At 42.1% G+C, this 17,167-nt stretch overlaps 1 protein-coding gene across 4 annotated transcripts; it reads left to right on the top strand.

Moving 5' to 3' along the window:
- The first annotated feature begins 1,388 nt into the window (after window positions 1–1,388).
- Window positions 1,389–15,147, top strand: sytl1 (synaptotagmin-like 1). Of its 4 annotated transcripts, none has more exons than XM_072676175.1 (15): window positions 1,389–1,500; window positions 3,971–4,091; window positions 4,939–5,081; window positions 5,213–5,363; window positions 6,101–6,143; window positions 7,485–7,530; window positions 7,684–7,745; window positions 7,869–7,958; window positions 8,089–8,255; window positions 10,024–10,126; window positions 11,018–11,179; window positions 11,470–11,548; window positions 11,650–11,749; window positions 11,900–12,093; window positions 13,328–15,147. In XM_072676175.1, exons 2-15 carry the CDS (start codon window positions 3,973–3,975, stop codon window positions 13,468–13,470), a joined length of 1,602 nt encoding a protein of 533 aa, XP_072532276.1. In that variant the 5' UTR covers window positions 1,389–1,500; window positions 3,971–3,972; the 3' UTR covers window positions 13,471–15,147. The 4 variants fall into 4 exon arrangements, with proteins under 4 accessions (XP_072532276.1, XP_072532278.1, XP_072532274.1 ...); XM_072676177.1 differs by having other exon boundaries at window positions 6,089–6,143; window positions 7,684–7,703; XM_072676173.1 differs by having other exon boundaries at window positions 6,089–6,143.
- The last annotated feature ends 2,020 nt before the right edge of the window (window positions 15,148–17,167 follow it).

Here is a 17,167-nt window from a genome sequence, read left to right as displayed (position 1 = left end):
GTGTTCATACTCATACTACCAGATTTATACTCGTCATCATTAGACTGCTAATACAAGATGTGGCATTACTTTCTATTGTTGACACTGACGTCTAAACACTTGTAGTTAAAAGCTGAAATTAGAATTTATCTGATTTGCACTAAAAAAAAGAAGAAAAACTTCCTGGTCTTTAAGACTGACAGTAAACATAACAGCAAAAGTAAACTTAATGAGTAGAAAGGGAAAGTAGAACAGGTCAGTTAGTTGGATGGACGGACGGACGGCAGACAGGCAGGCAGGCTGGTAGCATGCCCATGTGGTAGCGCAAGTGGGGACCAGAAAGTTGTGTCCGTGGGTGCCATATTGGATCCAACATATGGGTGCCCATCGGGGTCAGTGATGACACCAGAAGGGTTCCAACATGAACACTTGCACACTGCACATGGACTTAGATGGGGCCCATGTGAGATTAAGATGGACTGTAATGATGGGGCCCATTTGAAAAGCCCAACTGGGTCCCAGTAACAACAATGTACAAGCCCAAGCCCACTTGTAATTCACCTAGCCCACCATGCTCCACCCATGTGAGCCCCACATGAGCGTATTGCCTGGGCAAGCAGGTTGGTATGTATAGACAGATAGGTAGATAGCTATATAGATAGGTTGGTAGATAAATAGGTAGGCAGCAGGTGGATGATGGATGGATGGACGGATGGATGAATAGATGGATACCTTATTTCAGCTTTGGCCAAAATATCTAGTGTTTCTCCATGACTTCAGAGAAGAAAGCCTAATAGCTCAATAGCCCAATTTGAAGACCTGTAGCAAAGGGTACAGCTTAAAGTGGCTGAATTTACACATGTAACGTGTGTGTGCGCATGTGTATTTATATACACACAGAGAGAGAGAGAGAGAAAGAGAGAGAGAGAGAGAGAGAGAGAGAGAGAGAGAGAGAGAAAGAGAGAGAGATAGAGAGAGAGAAAGAGAGAGAGAGAAAGAGAGAGAGAGAAAGAAAAAGAGAGAAAGAGAGAGAGAGAGAAAGATAGAGAGATAGAGAGAGAGATAGAGAGAGAGAGAGAGAAAGAGAGAGAGAGAAAGAAAAAGAGAGAAAGAGAGAAAGAGAGAGAGAGAGAGAGAGAAAGATAGAGAGATAGAGAGAGAGAGAGAAAGAGAGAGAGAGAAAGAAAAAGAGAGAAAGAGAGAGAGAGATAGAGAGAGAGAAAGATAGAGAAAGATAGAGAGAGATAGAGAGAGAGAGAGAGAGAGAGAGAGAGAGAGAGAGAGAGAGAGAGAGAGAGATGAGGTGAACTGATGAATAGTAAACAGCCTGCCTATGCAATGCGCTGGAATCCGGTTCACATTTTGCAGGGTGCCTGGGGGCGGGCTCGCAGCCTCTAATGAAGGCAGTTCATGCAGAAACGGGACTGTGGCGCTGCCAGCTTCAGCTCCAACTGCTGAAAACCTAACTTAATGCAAACTCCAGGAGAGTGTGTTAAATGGGACACTCTAAATGAGCTGAAGGTAGGAGAGTTTAATGTCTTTACTGTGTGCGTTCTGGTGTCTGTGTTGCTAAAGTAGAGAGCACACTGGAGAAACAGGTGCGCCCGTGCACGGGCTCTCATTCACTCACACTTTATTTGCAGTCACTCGGCGGATATGGACCTAGCTGTGCAGTAGAGCCACGTGCAGGTTTACCTCAGAAAGCCCTCAGTCAGCCCTCAGTCAGCCTGTAAGAAAAGTTAGAATCAGCACCTGGATCTTATAGACTTATGTGTGGAGTTTGTTCATGGCGTCTACAAAGTGTGTGGAGCTTCCTTTCGACCACAAACACTGTGTTTGCTGGTTTACTGAGGCAGTAAAAAGGAGAGCCGAGGGCCTCCACAAGCTGATGATTGTTTACTGTGCCTGTTGTTGGTGCGCGTGCTCGTGCGCGCTCCCTGCTGCTCTCTCTCAGCATCGCTGTTTAGGTCGGAGGTGCCCGACCCTGGTGCTGCAGAACCCTCTGCCCTGCAGATTAGTGTTAATCTCGCCTCCAATAAACCTGATCCAGGTAATCAGCAGTTAACAAGCCCGCCTCGGGTGGAAGGTGGTGTAGAAGATGGTGCAGGAAACGACCAACAGGTGCAGGACACACCCTGGGAACTGGTTTAGGCCATTTAGTGATTTACTGGACTGTGGTGCGTCATCTGGGAGGTTTATCTTATACTGTCCTCTTCTGTGCCGGTCAGATTATTTATTAATTTGTTTGTTTATTAATTTAATCTGATTCTAGTTTTAACTAAATAAATGCTAAATGTGGGTTTTGTTGTTTGTAGATTTATGTAGAGCTGCCTACAACTCTCAAACATATAGCTTAACAAGGAACTACCTATTGGGTCAGTTCCCTTTACAGCCATCATTTATCAGCATAGGAACTTAAGTTTGTTAGGCATTGTTCTCTCTTTACATTTATTTATTTATTTATTTATTTATGTGATTCAGATTATCTAAAATAAAATGATAAAGCAAGCACAACTCTCCAGCTGTCCAACTCTTAAGCATATTGGCTTTGAATGACCCCTCTCATGAATCACTCAGTTTGCGTTAAAGATACAGGTGCTTTTCATTTAGCTTTATATTGTACTGCAGATAAAGGTGTTGATTAAAATGTGATTGTTAAAGCCCAAAGCCCAACCAGTCTGTAATTATGCTGCTATACAGTTAGAAAACTGTACCAGACAGCTAAGATGTGCCTGTCTTACCAACTGAGAAACAGGAACATCATATGTAAGAGGTGATAATGCTACTTTCTGCTTCCTTTAAAACCAGAAGAGGACGGGTCCCCCTTTTGAGTCTTTGTTCCTTTCTATCTGATGGAGGTTTTTCATGCCACTGTCCCACACACAGTCCCAGTCAAACATTTGGACGCACCTAGTAGAAGGTGTGCTGATCATCATCTTAAAAACATTTGTGTTAGAGCGATCCATCTATCTATCTATCTATCTATCTCTCTCTCTCTCTCTCTCTCTCTATATATATATATATATATATATATATATATATATATATATATGCACACTGTCCAGGGAAAAAGACTTTCTACTAGATTTTAGAGCACTGCTGTGACAGTTTGTTTGCATTCAGCAACACATTAGTGAGGTCAGGATGTTGGATGATCACCACCTGACCACATCCTTAACTCCCCAACTCATCCTAAAAGTGTTGAATGGAGCACCAACCATCATTCCAGAGAACACCGCTCAAAGCTGGGGGCTTTATACCCCTCTAGTCCACAACTAGCATTAGGCATGGTGCCAGTATGTCCATGTTTGTCTGCTCCAGAGAGTCCTATTGTATTGGCAGTACTTCTCTACAGGGACAAGCCGTGTGTTTGCACATCTGTTTCAGCAATGGGTGTAACGTAAAGCAGCTGGATGCATTCATTACAAAGGGTGTCCACAAACATTTGGACATGTAGTGTAAATGAGTGGGTAAACTTTTTGTAAAGACAATTTTCCCATTTTTCTAACCATTAAATGGACAATTCTGACTGTAAAACAGAACCTGTAGGCTGCATTTGAACTACTGTGATCTTCAGACATTCGGGCTGTGAGATATCTGCTGCATGAACTGATTAGGAGGTCTTTCTCAGCAGTTTATGCAGTATTTGGTTTTAGTTGTCCAAATAATGTGCAAACTAGCAAAAGATAATTTAGCTTGTTTAGTAGCTAAGGTGCTGAATTGCGAATAGCTGGAGGGTAGTGAGCAGTGGAGTGTTTGTATGGGTGTGTGTGTGTGTAAGTGTACACAGTGTACAGGTCGCCTTTGTTATTCAAACTCAGCTCCACCCTTAACGTTCAGCTTTGCTCATTCAGAACATCTGTGTTTTCCTTTACTTCCTTACTGTCACATTCAGCTGTTTCAGGTTATTAGACTGATTGATTGATTACTAATCATTACTGCTGTTTCTGGTGTTCCTGATGCAGTGTGTGTGGTGTGTGTGGTGAGCTAGATATGGAGAAGGAAGCTGATCTGCTGGATTTGGGTCACCTGACCGAGGTGGAACAAACCATGATTTTAAACGTGTTGCTGAGAGATGATGAGTTGCGCCAACGGGAGGAGGGCCGAATCAGGTGTGTGTTCATTTATGCAGATTCAGGTTCTGCAGGGTTGTGAAACGGGAGAATTCTAGAGGAAGTCTGTATGTGTGAGGACACAACATGCATAGTTTGGAATCAACAATTTAAATAAAATAAAACCAATTTGGTTGCAGTAAAAGCTATAAACTGTAGTGCTGTGTATTATCTAGAACCTGTCGATATGATGTGTATCCCAATATGGGGGTTACAATTTAGTATTTTGCAATATATTGCAGTACTGTAAGCAATGTGATATAAATATATTTATATATTTATAAATTATTAACATTTTAGGAAAACTATTGAAAAACATGCATAAATTATGAGTAAAGGAAATTTGAGTGTCACCTGAAGACAGAGTACAACACTGCCTCTAGTGGTGGGGGTTTAAACACCACCCAAAATTAACCACTGTCTGCCACCAATCATTGCATGTAAACTAATAATTAAAAATAAATACTTTTTTTTTTGCTTCAAATACAGTAATGTTGGTCATGTGCAACTTATGTTTGAAATAATCTGAAGGAAGCTACAAAGCTCTGAAAAATGACATGAATTGATAAAGCATCCTAAATAATGAAGATAATGTAGACTAAAATAAAGTTGATTCTAAAATAACTTTATAACTAAATTAATCAATTATAATTAAATGAATATGCAGAATGCCTAATTTGATTCAGGAATAGATCACAAGGCAGAAAACTTGACAAAAACAGAGAGTAGCAGTATATATTTTTGTTGCTTTTTTGTTGTTGATTATGGCAGATGATTCCAAACTTTTGAATGCTAGTGTATGTTATGTATCTGTATGATGTCTGTGTGCGACCGTGTCTGTTTTTAGCAAGCTTCAGCAAGTGGAATCGGACCCTGTGCGCCTGCGCTCCTTCAGTGGGGCGTGGTTTACTGAAGAGCGCGCCAAGCGCTATCAGAGCAGAGGGGCTGATGTCGTCCATGCTTCCATACGGCGTAAAAAACGGGGCAAAGGTCTTATCTATTACTGACCTTTTAATATCATGAGTAAAAACGCACTGTAGCCCACATTCTACTCCTGCATTATGTGTAAGTCTTGATTACTGTTAAATGCTCATTAATCCGTCTTTGTTCTCATTGTGTAGATGTGCCTGTGATGTCTGTGTTTGAGGATCAGGAGGACCAGACTCTATCTGAGAAGCTGGAAGAAGGAACAGTAGAGGACACAGCAGATCTAAAAGAGACAGAAATTAGGGGGAAAGAAAGCAGAACAGAGGAGGAGGAGAAGAGCGAAAGGTTGATTTCATTTGTTGATGAAAGTTGTCACGGTCTGAAGCTTTGTTTGACCTGGATTAGTTTGAACTTGGGAGGTCCTGTAAACATTAAACCACCACATTGACCATTTGTGATGGGCACAGATGGAATTTGGCTTCCGCATTTATCCCATCCGTGCAGTGAATACACACATACACACCAGTGAAACACACACAGTGACAGTGAGCACACATGCCCGGAGCGGTGGGCAGCCATTGCTGCGGCGCCCGGGGAACAGAGAGGGTGAAGGGCCTTGCTCAAGGGCCCAACAGTGGCAGCTTGCCGAGCCCTGGTATCGAACCCATCAATAGTCATCAATAGCCGGGAGCTCTAATTGTTGAGCCACCACTAATTGTGTGATTACCTCCCAGAATCCTGATTTTAACAAATGTGCTGAGGCAAAGTTCTAAAGGGTGAAACCGGGCTATCTATGTTAGTCTTGGAACATTTGACCAGTACTTAATTGTATATGAATTTCCTCTACGTTCCAACTACACATTCAATCACAGAGCCTCCTCCAAAACACAAATCCATTTTTAAACATTATTCACCAGCATCTTTGAATCTGAAGCTTTCTTTAACGCTCAGGAATTTCAAATCTGTAGTTCTTGGTCTTAGAAAGGCTGTTTTTTTAGTCTCTTTTCATCCAAAACTGCCATGGAATAATGCATGCAAGTACCTCAGCTAACTAAACAATCCCTCTTCAGTCCCAACGTCAGTGTGGCCCCTGAACCACGGCCAAGGAGGAAATGTGTCCCCAAGGTCAGTTTGTTTGGTAGTGTGTACTGTATGTTTAGATTAGAAATGCTGCATATCGTATTCATGTATCTACAGTTACACATGCACTCGTCATGGACATGAATGTCAGGGCATTATTGGGCTTTCAGTGACGGAACAAAACAAGAATTTGATGAGCAGGTTGTAATGTTCTGGGGAGTTTCTGAAATCGTATATACACATAGCACACCTCCAGAAGGCTGTTTCTTTGCCCGTGTGGTCCTCTGCATACTTTAGTCTTGCTAGAAGGTGTCTATGTTTTGGTTGCAGGGGCTTCTTTTATTGGACGGCAGCCTCTCAGTCCATGGAGAAGTAAAGTCAATTGAGTGTAGACAGTGACTCTGTTGCTCCAGCAGCTTCCAGTTCATGGCAGGCCTGTGCTTGTGGTTCCTGGGTGTTTCTGACCATTCAAACTAATTTCCTCTCAGCTAAGGGAGGCTGTGTGGGTTTTCTTTCAGACCATGCAGCAAAGTGGCTCCACGTCTCAAAAACCTGTGCTTATGTACAGTTGTTTAAACTGCACATCTTGGAATCTGCAGTTGTTTAGAGATGGCTTCATGATACATTCCTGACTTGGACTTTCTCCATTGTACTGTGTAAAACAAGGGGATAAATTTTACATGGCTAATTAACATAGCTTGTTGGAAGATATGCAGAATTGGTAATGTCAGAATGGCTTTGTGAAATTCCTTTTTGAAAAGCCTTACAATTTGGGTGGGGGGGTGTAAAAGACTGCTGTAGCTACATGTTGTATTGCTTATTTAAGTTGTCTTTATGGTCTGTTCTAGGCTTGGGTGATCTAGACATAAGATAAGTGGTCTGCAGAATTATCACAATAAATTATCATCATGATTATAATTCATTTATGAAGTCCACCATGTGAGTGTTACACCACTGTGAGTGTTTTTGACAAGGCCTTTGACTTACAGGCTGATAGATTTGCCAGGTCTTCCTACCAAATTGGGATAGTTTTAAAAGACAGTAGGTCACAGTTGTCAGGTCGTACAGTGCAGCTATTTGGGCTACTTGTAAATATACACTATGGCCGCCCCAGCAAACAGACAGGCTGATTCTGATCTGTATTGAGCTTCTTGGACTGTCCCATTGTATGAATCTAATGGCTGTATTGTCAGCCACATTATTTTTTATTTTTTCATTAAAGATGTAGGCTGTCAGCATTCTGTCAAAGAAAGTGAGCAGTTCAAAGAATTCATCAATGAAAACCAAATATTATAATACCATGACATTCATGCCTATGATGAGTGTATGTGAACATCTGGCCACAACTGCATGTATGTAGAAATATATTTACATTTTATTCTTCAGAAGAATGCAGAGAACACAGAAGAGGAATTAAGTTCAGGAGTCAATGGTGAGTTGTGTATGGGAATGATGCACAGCAGTAACTTAACACTGAATGTAAGGAATAGATAAGTTCAGGATATTGCTCCGGTTATACCCTATTCTTAGCCTCCCTCGTTTTCACTGGTCATCTCTATTATTCTTCCCTGCTCTACTGTCTCAGGAAGTGTTGCAGATTCAGAGGTGAGTGACGGAGTTCTGCACAACACCTCGCCGACACTGCAGGTGCGTTCGTAAAGATATCATTTCAGTTAGTCCATTCACCATGAAATGAAGTGATGCACTAGCCTAAAACTATAATTTGAATAAGGTTTTATCTGTTCTTTGTGTGTGTGTGTGTGTCTGTAGATTGACTCAGAGGGCGACATTGAATCTGGCAGCACTGAGCTGGATGACACCAGATTTGGCTCAATTAACAGCTTGCACTCCAGTCATATGGTACGTTACACACCTAAACCTGTGAGCAACAATGCTGGCACTGAGCTGGTGCTTCAGACATCTCAGCCCAGGCACACAGTGTGTGCCGGACATTTGAATCTTTGAATCTAAAGCTGTGAGCTTGTTGTAGATGAGCGGGAGCCTGATGAGTCTGTACAGTGTGGGGGATTTTGGAGGTGTTACCGTGACCGGGCGAATCCAGTTGTCTCTGCATTATGATCCTAAAAGGGAGGAACTCCATGTCCGTGTGTGTCGCTGTCAGGACCTGGCTCCAGGCCGCAACAGCCGCTCTGACCCGTAAGTGTAGACTTTTATGCAAGGTGTATTGTGGTTACTGCACTCTAACTGTAGCAAATGGTTCAACTATTATTATTTCAAGTCAAGTCAAGTCAAGTCAAGTCAAGTGGGTTTATTGTCATTTCAACTACATACAGAGTACACAGTGAAACGAAACAACGTTCCTCCCGGACCATGGTGCAACATAGACAGTGCATACAAGACACAAGTGCAACACAAACAAACAAGTGCGGACAGACAACACAGTACAGACAGAGGATAATAAATAATGATGGTAGTGTGCAAGTTGTGCAATGTGCGATAAATAGAGTCCAGTGAGGTAGTAAAGTTATCAGTGCAAATGCTTGTGCAAAAAATGCTTCCCATGTTATCTGGGATAAATGGTTGGAAAGAGAGAGAGAGGGGGAGAGAGAGAGAGAGAGAGAGAGAGAGAGGGAGAGTGTAAGATATCAGTTCAGAAGTTGAGTTGTGTTGAGGAGTCTGATGGCTTGGGGGAAGAAGCTATTGCAGAGTCTGGTCGTGTTGGACCGGATGCTGCGGTACCTTCTTCCTGATGGCAGGAGGGAGAACAGACTGTGTGAAGGGTGGGTGGAGTCATCCACAATGCTGGTTGCTTTGCGGATGCAGCGGGTGGTGTAAATGTCCATGACGGAGGGGAGAGAGACTCCGATGATCTTCTTTATATAATTTATATAATTTCTGCTTGTTTCTCTGTATATGAAAATGACTTGATGATTGTTAATGTGAAGGTTGGTCAGCATACAGTATATGAGTCTTAGTTAGTCAAACCCGGCATTTAATATCCATGTGTGCTTTAAAAGAGGCGTTATTATATATAAAAACGTTATTTTCAAGTAACACAAAGTGGGAAGGTAGAACTGGCACAAGAAGACCTGTTAACTTATGTTGTCCTTGAGTTCACTAATGAAAATGGGGGAAAATGAGAATGTACCTAGAAGTAAAGTCTAAGGACTTGTATTGCCAGTAAAGAGAAATAAAGACTAGCATTGACTTCTGCAGTTGCACTGTAATGATGACTACAGGTCAAATATAACAAAACAGTACTAAGCAACTGCTAGAACTGCAGATATGATTTGGAATATGAAGTAAATATGGTAGGAAAAAGTAATAAATTCAAGTTTGTGCTAATTTCAGCATATGATGGGTGGGTTGTCGCCCTTTTTTTGGACTGGATTTTTGCAGTGGATACAGCAGCTTGTGTGCTGGTGGTGCCACCTGCTGGAGAAACATCACACCAACACTGAGCTGTACATTTCCATGTGTTTCCTTACCATACATGTAACATCCAGTGCATTTATGCATTTGTTTGGTTGGAAATGGTCAGTTAGCCTGGGAAAAGGGAAAGCTTATCATTTTTCTCTGAAGGGAAATGTTGGCAAAAATGAACAAATACCATTGGCAATGTGGATGGCAGAAAGCCAGAAGACAGAATTTGCATGATAGTGTCACAAATTGAAATGATTACAGTACTTGATAAAATGAGCTAATATCCCATTGCTGGTCTCTTGCCTCATTAAAGTGTGACTTGGTGATTGAAAATATTTCAGAGACACAGCACACACAGCAGTCCTACAGATGTTTTATTTGTGTCATTTGTGTATAGTGCCCCAAATAGTGCCTTATATAGGAAGTAGGCTGTACATTTGAAGATGAGCTCATAGCTACATTACTCTTCAATAATTGACATAGTTAAAAATTGTTCAGCTCATCACGGGATGTTCATTATGGCTTCCCTTATTTATTGCAGGTATGTTAAAGTCTACCTCCTCCCAGACAACACCTCTCGTAGTAAAAGGAAAACTTCAGTAAAGAGGAAAACACTGAATCCTGTCTACGATGAAACACTTAAAGTAAGAATCCACTCTTCTTCTCCACAATTATTCAGTTATTCCACACTATTATCTGACAGCATGTATTGTGCTTGAAATATGCAATGCAATATGGACATTGGTGTACCCTTTCTTTGTGATTTGATCATTGATAGTTCAGTATTTATTGCAGTGATTTAATAAATGGGTGCGTAGCATCACTATCACTCAAAAACCTTGCATCTCCAAAACAGCAGCCTTCCAGGAGAAGGAAACAACCTACAATGGGAGTCAATGTAAAAGGATTTTATTCCAAGTCAATTATGAGCGTTTCTATTGGTTCATTCTATGAAATGTAGACAAAATGTGAACACCAACTGCCAGATTATCAGATTGCACTATAAATTCAAATGTTTGTGAACACCCCTTCTAATAAATGTATTCAGCTACTTGAAGTTGCACCTGTTGCTGACACAGATGTGCAAATGCACGCATGCACACACACAGCTTGTCTAGTCCCTCTAGAGAAGTACTACCAATACAATAAGACTATCTGGAGCAGATAGGCATTATGTCTAATGTCAGGCATGAGCTTGAGGGGTAAAAGCCCCAGCATTCAGCAGTTTGTGTTCTCTGGAATGATGCTGGTGCTCCATCTAATACTCTTGGGATGTATTGGAGAGTTGGGGATGAGGTGGGCTGGGGATCATTCAACATCCTGACCTCACTAACGCGCTTCTTGTTGAATACAATCACATCCTTATAGCAATGCTCCAAACTTCAAACTCCAAACTAGTAGAAATCCTTCCCTGAAAAGAAATAAAATGGAATGGAGGTTTTTGTGTGACAGCAACAATATGCAAAACATCAGTAAGTACACTCATGCCTCTGTCATAATAACTATACTATGCTACTATTCTGTATTTTACCAAGTATAAAGTGCGCAAGTCTGAGCTGCAGGCCCGTGTGCTGAGCGTGTCCGTGTGGCATATGGAGCGTGTTCGGAGGAACCTCTTCCTGGGCGAGGTGGAGGTGGGACTTGGCCAGTGGGACTGGGGACGGAGTCAACCAACCTGGTATTCCCTCCAGCCTAGGGTGAGCCAATTACATATTACACAAAAGCAGAACCAAGAATGTTTAGTTGCTTTTTTTTTACCTTGTGTCTCAATTTTTGACATTTAAAACACACAATTTGAATTTATTTATTTATTTATTTTTTATATGAACTTAAGTTTTTTTCTTCTCCTGTAAAGTTGACTTTTTGGAGACAAGGTTTTTGCGTGACCGTGACTGTATAGAAATAGAGATGCAAACAAAGAGATTGTGTTATGATGACTACTCTGCGTCTGTCTGTCTGTCTGTCTATCTCTCTCTTTCCCTCTCAGGTACAAATGAATCCTGATACCATAATCAGCAGAGGAACAGTCTTATTTTCACTGAAATTCATACCACCTGGTTCTGAAGGTCACTACACACACACTAATAGAGATATACACAAAATAAACAATCCTACGTTATCTACTGTATAACCATCCATGTTTGGTTTTGTGGGTATGTTGTAATAGGAGGAGGCTACCCTCTGACTGGTGAACTGCATATTTGGTTAAGGGAAGTGATTGGACTCCTTCCTCCGAAACGTGGCATTCCCAACACTCACGTGAAAAGGTTTTTATGCACTCCTTAACAAAAGCTGCAGAAATGTGTAGTCATTCATGTTCACTTTGATAGTGGTCTTTATCTACAGACTTTTACATTTTAAGTGCACTCAGTGTTTGTACCCAAAGTGAAGTACCCATGTGCATATGGTGTGTGCAGTGTGGTTTTGCCAGATGAGAGCGGTGTTAGCGGTCAGCAGACGCGTGTGGTCCGGGGATCAGTCAGTCCCGTATTCAACCACACAATGGTGTATGACGGCCTGCAGCCCAGCGACCTCACACAGGCCTGCACTGAGATCACTGTGTGGAACTCCTCCAACTGCCTAGGAGGAGTGCGTCTCAGCACAGGTTCAGGTATATACACACATGCACAAATGCACTGTATGGACAAAAGTATTGGGACACCTGTTCATTCATATTTAATTCAAGATTATTAAATAGAGTTTATCCTGCTTTTGTTGGGGTAACTGTCTCTACTGTCCAGAGGAGACTTTCTACTAGATTTTGAAGCACTGCTGTGAGGATTAAGGTGCACGTATTTGTCACTGTACAGTGTACACTGTACAGCGAAATGTGTCCTCCGCATTTAACCCATCTGGTAGTGAACACACACTCACACACACACACATGTGTTAGGGGCAGTGAGTACACACATTCACCCAGAGCGGTGGGCAGCCAACTCCAGCGCCCGGGGAGCAGAGAGGGTAAGGGCCTTGCTCAAGGGCCCAACAGTGGCAGCTTGCCGAGCCCGGGAATCGAACCCACAACCCTGTTATCGATAACCCGGTGCTCTAACCGCTGAGCCACCACTGCCCTAACACGCACATGAATGGATTTGTTTGCATTCAGGGACAAGAATGATAGTGAGGTCAGGATCTTGAATGATCCCCACCCTACCTCATCCTTAACTCCCCAGCTTATCCCAAAAGTATTGGATGGGGCATTGTCATTCCAGAGAACACAGTTCCACAGCCCACAGCTCAATGCTGGGGCTTTATACCTCTGTAGCTCTTGTCTGGCTTTAGGCATGGTGCCAATAGCTTTATGTTTATCCGCTCTAGAGAGTCCGATTCTATTGGCAATACTCCTCTAGAGGGACTAGAAAAGGTGTCTATGTGATTTTGCACACCTGTGTCAGCAATAGGTGCAATGTAGAAACTAAGAAGTTGCTGAATGTATTCATTAGAAGGGGTGTCCACAAACATTTCATAATGTAGTGTATCCACACACCTGATGCATCTCGCGGGTTTTTTGCAATGACCTACCAGGCTTCTCAAGCATTAATCGATAAGTCGACTGTCTGGGCAATTCCAAGCGCAGAGAATATTGGTTCTACCACCAATGTTGTGCCAAGTGCTGGCATCGTATGCTGGTCTGCTAATTTCTAACTGCAATTCTGAGCACCACTGGTAACTAATCAGTTAATGATTGATAAATCTGCATGCTTCAGTGCTTGAGGAACCCACAGCAACTTGATGAAACCTCAATATATACCTATATATATTCAATTTATACCTATATAAAACTATAGGTAAATTTCTCTAAGCCATTTCTCTTGTGTCTGTGTCTGCATGCATGTGCTCTTCAGGTGTGAGTTATGGTCAGACGGTTTGCTGGATGGACTCCACTGAAGAGGAGATCAGCGTGTGGAATACAGTCATCGGGAACCACAATAGCTGGGTGGACGCTGCACTGCCCGTTAGAACCAGTCTCCAACTGTGCTCAGAATAGTGCTCCAGCTGTGTGGGGGTCCTTTGTCCGCACTCTCATGTTTCCAATGTAGTTCTTCTAATGAGAATTAGCATTTCTGATGACCATCTAGGAGTCGCTGAAGTGTGCTTTGGGAAGGGGTTGTCTGTGGCAGTTCTCCACTGACTGCCAGCCTCAAGTCTTTGCTTAATCTGTGACTGGAATTCTTACCTGACAAGAAGTGGACAAGAAATGGTAATAGACTACAGTGTTTACACTGATCAGCCATAACATTAACACCACTGACGGGTGAAGTGAAATAGTGGATAGTTTAGGCATAGGATAGTGGATAGTTCAGAACAGTCAGTTCTTGAAGATGATGTGTTTAAAGCAGGATAAATGGCCAAGCATAATAATCAGAGCCACTTTGACAAGGGCCAAATTGTGATGGCTAGACGAGTGGGTCAGAACATCTCCAAAACATCAGGCAGGTCTTGTAGGGTGTTCCTGGTATGCAGTGGATGGTACCTAGGTCCAAGAAAGGAACCACTGTAAACTTGCGACAGGGTCATAGGCACCTCACTTCATAACTTGCAGGACTTGAAGGATCTTTGACGTCTTGATGCCAGGCACCACAGGATGTCTTCAGAAAGTCTTATGGAGTCCTATAAAGTTAATGTTATGGCTGTTCAGTGTAAGTCAAAGCCCATGCACCACTGAAATAGTCATTTTGACTATTGGGTCAAATCACAGAAAGCACAGATGCCTGGACTAAATGGACTAAAATGTCTAATGGACATTCCTTATTAACAGTACATTTTAGAAGCTGTAGCTTGAATCACATAGCCTGGGGAAACTAAATACTAAGTAACAGTAATAAACTTGGTCCCTGGTGGAATTAATTTATTATTAATAATTATAATAATAAGAATTGTCCTTAAAAGTAATTCAATAATCAGAATAAATTAATAACATCCTTGTCATTCATTCGGAACCTCACAAATCTACAGTTCATAGGTTTGTAGTCCAAGAGATTGTTCACTACATCCTAAATGACAGAAAAATCTTTTAAATCAATGAACAGCAGTTAAATGCAAACGTTTGTTGTACTCTAGTGAGCTCAGTGTTCCCTTTTTAAATGACACAGCCTTACACATGTTCCTGGAAGGGCTTAGTTATTTTTTATTGTTTTGATAAATTGATAAATGTCTATGTCTACAGCACTTCAGTAATATAACAGTCACAACATGTTACATTTTACATGTTTACATGTTCATATTTGTTTCAAATGCTTCTTCAGATGATGTAAATGATTGCTTGTGTTTGTGTATTTTTACAGTTGTTTCCCTGCCAGCTTTTTCACTTTGGGTGCACATGTCAAACAAAAAATCAAGCGCCTGAATTCAGGTTTAAGTCATCAGGTTAAAGATATCGTCTGTGATCCTGTCAGTAGATTGTGTCCATATTCTTTTTGCAATATTGTGACAGATGGTGGCTTCCTCTTCAACCCTTTGCTGCACAAATGGAAGTTCTCTTTCAGCTGTGCTAAGGCCGCAGGATTGGGGCATCCAAGTGATGTGGTGGCAGGTTTCATATGCTGGCCTTCCCTTTTGCTAGACCCGGCGTGCTATTGTGCAATACTGGATACTCATCCTCCTTCTTCCTGCTACTACTAAACTGGCAAATGGCCAATAACTGAAGTGGGGGGTGGAGTGGTAAAGATCAATGTAAAATATAGTTGTTTTTATTGCAATAACAGACTTTTGTAACTGAAAGTAGATTGTTTATCAAATAAACAGAATTTTGATCATCTTTAATCTTGGTCTTTTCTGTATAACCCACTTATCTATAGATGCTCATTGTCTTTTTACGGTTGGGTGAAATTTGTAACTTCAGAGTGTTTTTTGGACCATGTCATCAGCATATGATAACGTAGGAGCAGACTGTAAGAAGAAGGGAACTCTGAGAATCTGAGCTGATTTCAGGTGGCTTCTGCTTTAAGCTAAAAGGCTTCGACCCCCTCTCCAAGAAGCGGAGATAGAACTGAGCGCTTTGGCTTAGTAAAAGGGAGGAGACAAGGTTGTGGTGGGGTGCGGAGACGTCATCACAGGACACTGACTGTCGAGACTGGAAACTATAGGATGCTAGATTGGGGGAGGAAAGGCTTCAGGAATGTTCAAAAAATGGAATGAGAAAATTCAGTCCACAATGTTCTCTTTATTGTGCTTTAAATAAGCATTCATTATAATTAATAATGGCTTTTGTATTTATATATCTTCCCGGTTTCCCCTCTGTATTATCTGCACATAATATCACAGAGACAACAGCAGTGCATAGCATCCACTTTCAGAATTGTCTGGTACTTTGTATGTTTTATTGAGGAGATCAGAAACACACACACACACACACAAAGACAGACGTAAAGGTAAAGGTGCACATATTTCTCACTGTACAGCGAAATGTGTCCTCTGCATTTAACCCATCTGTGTTAGTGAACACACACACACACACACACACACACACACCAGTGTAGGGGCAGTGAGTACACACACACCCAGAGCGGTGGGCAGCCAACTCCAGCGCCCGGGGAGCAAAGAGGGTAAAGGGCCTTGCTCAAGCGCCCAACAGTGGCAGCACACAGTCTACCTCAGCTGAACTTTCCCACATGCCTAAGGTTCTCAACTATAATCTCAGTTGCCCTAAAAATGAAAATGTAAAGCACAAGTCAGTTAAATGGAAAATGCTGTGGTTTCATCTCAGAGGAACCAAGTGGACCAAATATTTGTAAAAGCTCCAAAAGCACTGTGTTTCAAATTAATAGTCAAATCAGTGTTATACTCAGTTCTAGCCTGTCAGACACACCAGCAGGACTGGACTGTGTACAGTGAAGTAGTGGATTTTTTCAGACAAGAGCATTAGTAAGGTCAGGATGTTGGATGATGATCACCATCTCACCTCATCCCCAACTCTCCAACCCATCCCAAAAGTATTGGATGGAGCACCAACCATCATTCTAGAGAACACAGTCCCAGCTCAATGCTGGGGGGATTTATACCCCTCTAGCCCACAGGCACATGTCAAACATAGCGCCTGAATTCAGGTTTAAGTCATCAGGTTAAAGATATCGTCTGTGATCCTGTCAGTAGATTGTGTCCATATTCTTTTTGCAATATTGTGACAGATGGTGGCTTCCTCTCCAACCCTTTGCTGCACAAATGGAAGTTCTCTTTCAGCTGTGCTAAGGCCGCAGGACCTCATCCCCAACTCTCCAACCCATCCCAAAAGTACTGGATGGAGCACCAACCATCATTCTAGAGAACACAGTCCCAGATCAATTTTTGGGGGATTTATACCCCTCTTGCCCACACCTGGCATGGGTCCAGTTGATCTGCTCCAGGGAGTCTTCACCTGAGCATCACCACAAGCATTTCCACGCATGAGTCTCAAGATTTTATCTCGAGTTACACATTTCAGACAGTTGTTTTCGAGGTGGTCACACTACACCTTTTTATCATGTCGATTATGCTGTTACTGAAGACAAAAGTATAAGAGCAGCACTTTATTTGCTGACAAATAGGAAAATGAAGCAGACGGCTGGAAGTGAAGCAGCTGATGGCAGTCATGTGAGGGGGACACTAAACCAAAGTCATATGACTTCGCGTAGCCACGCCCACGGGTGATTTGATTGGTTCGTTTTGCAGGGCAGCGCTGTTCATTGGCGAGAGCGTGTTTTTAATAA

Source organism: Salminus brasiliensis, chromosome 3, assembly GCF_030463535.1.
Source record: "Salminus brasiliensis chromosome 3, fSalBra1.hap2, whole genome shotgun sequence".
NCBI classification, from domain to species: domain Eukaryota; kingdom Metazoa; phylum Chordata; class Actinopteri; order Characiformes; family Bryconidae; genus Salminus; species Salminus brasiliensis.
Note: the sequence above shows the minus strand (reverse complement) of the source record. Positions and strands in the feature narration are given on the sequence as shown.

Coding starts and splice junctions, on each gene's coding strand:
- sytl1 (XM_072676173.1), top strand. CDS start 3,973: ATGGAGAAGGAAGCTGATCTGCTGGATTTGGGTCACCTGACCGAGGTG. Junction 4,092..4,938: donor CGGGAGGAGGGCCGAATCAG/GTGTGTGTTCAT, acceptor GTCTGTTTTTAG/CAAGCTTCAGCAAGTGGAAT. Junction 12,094..13,327: donor GCGTCTCAGCACAGGTTCAG/GTATATACACAC, acceptor TGTGCTCTTCAG/GTGTGAGTTATGGTCAGACG.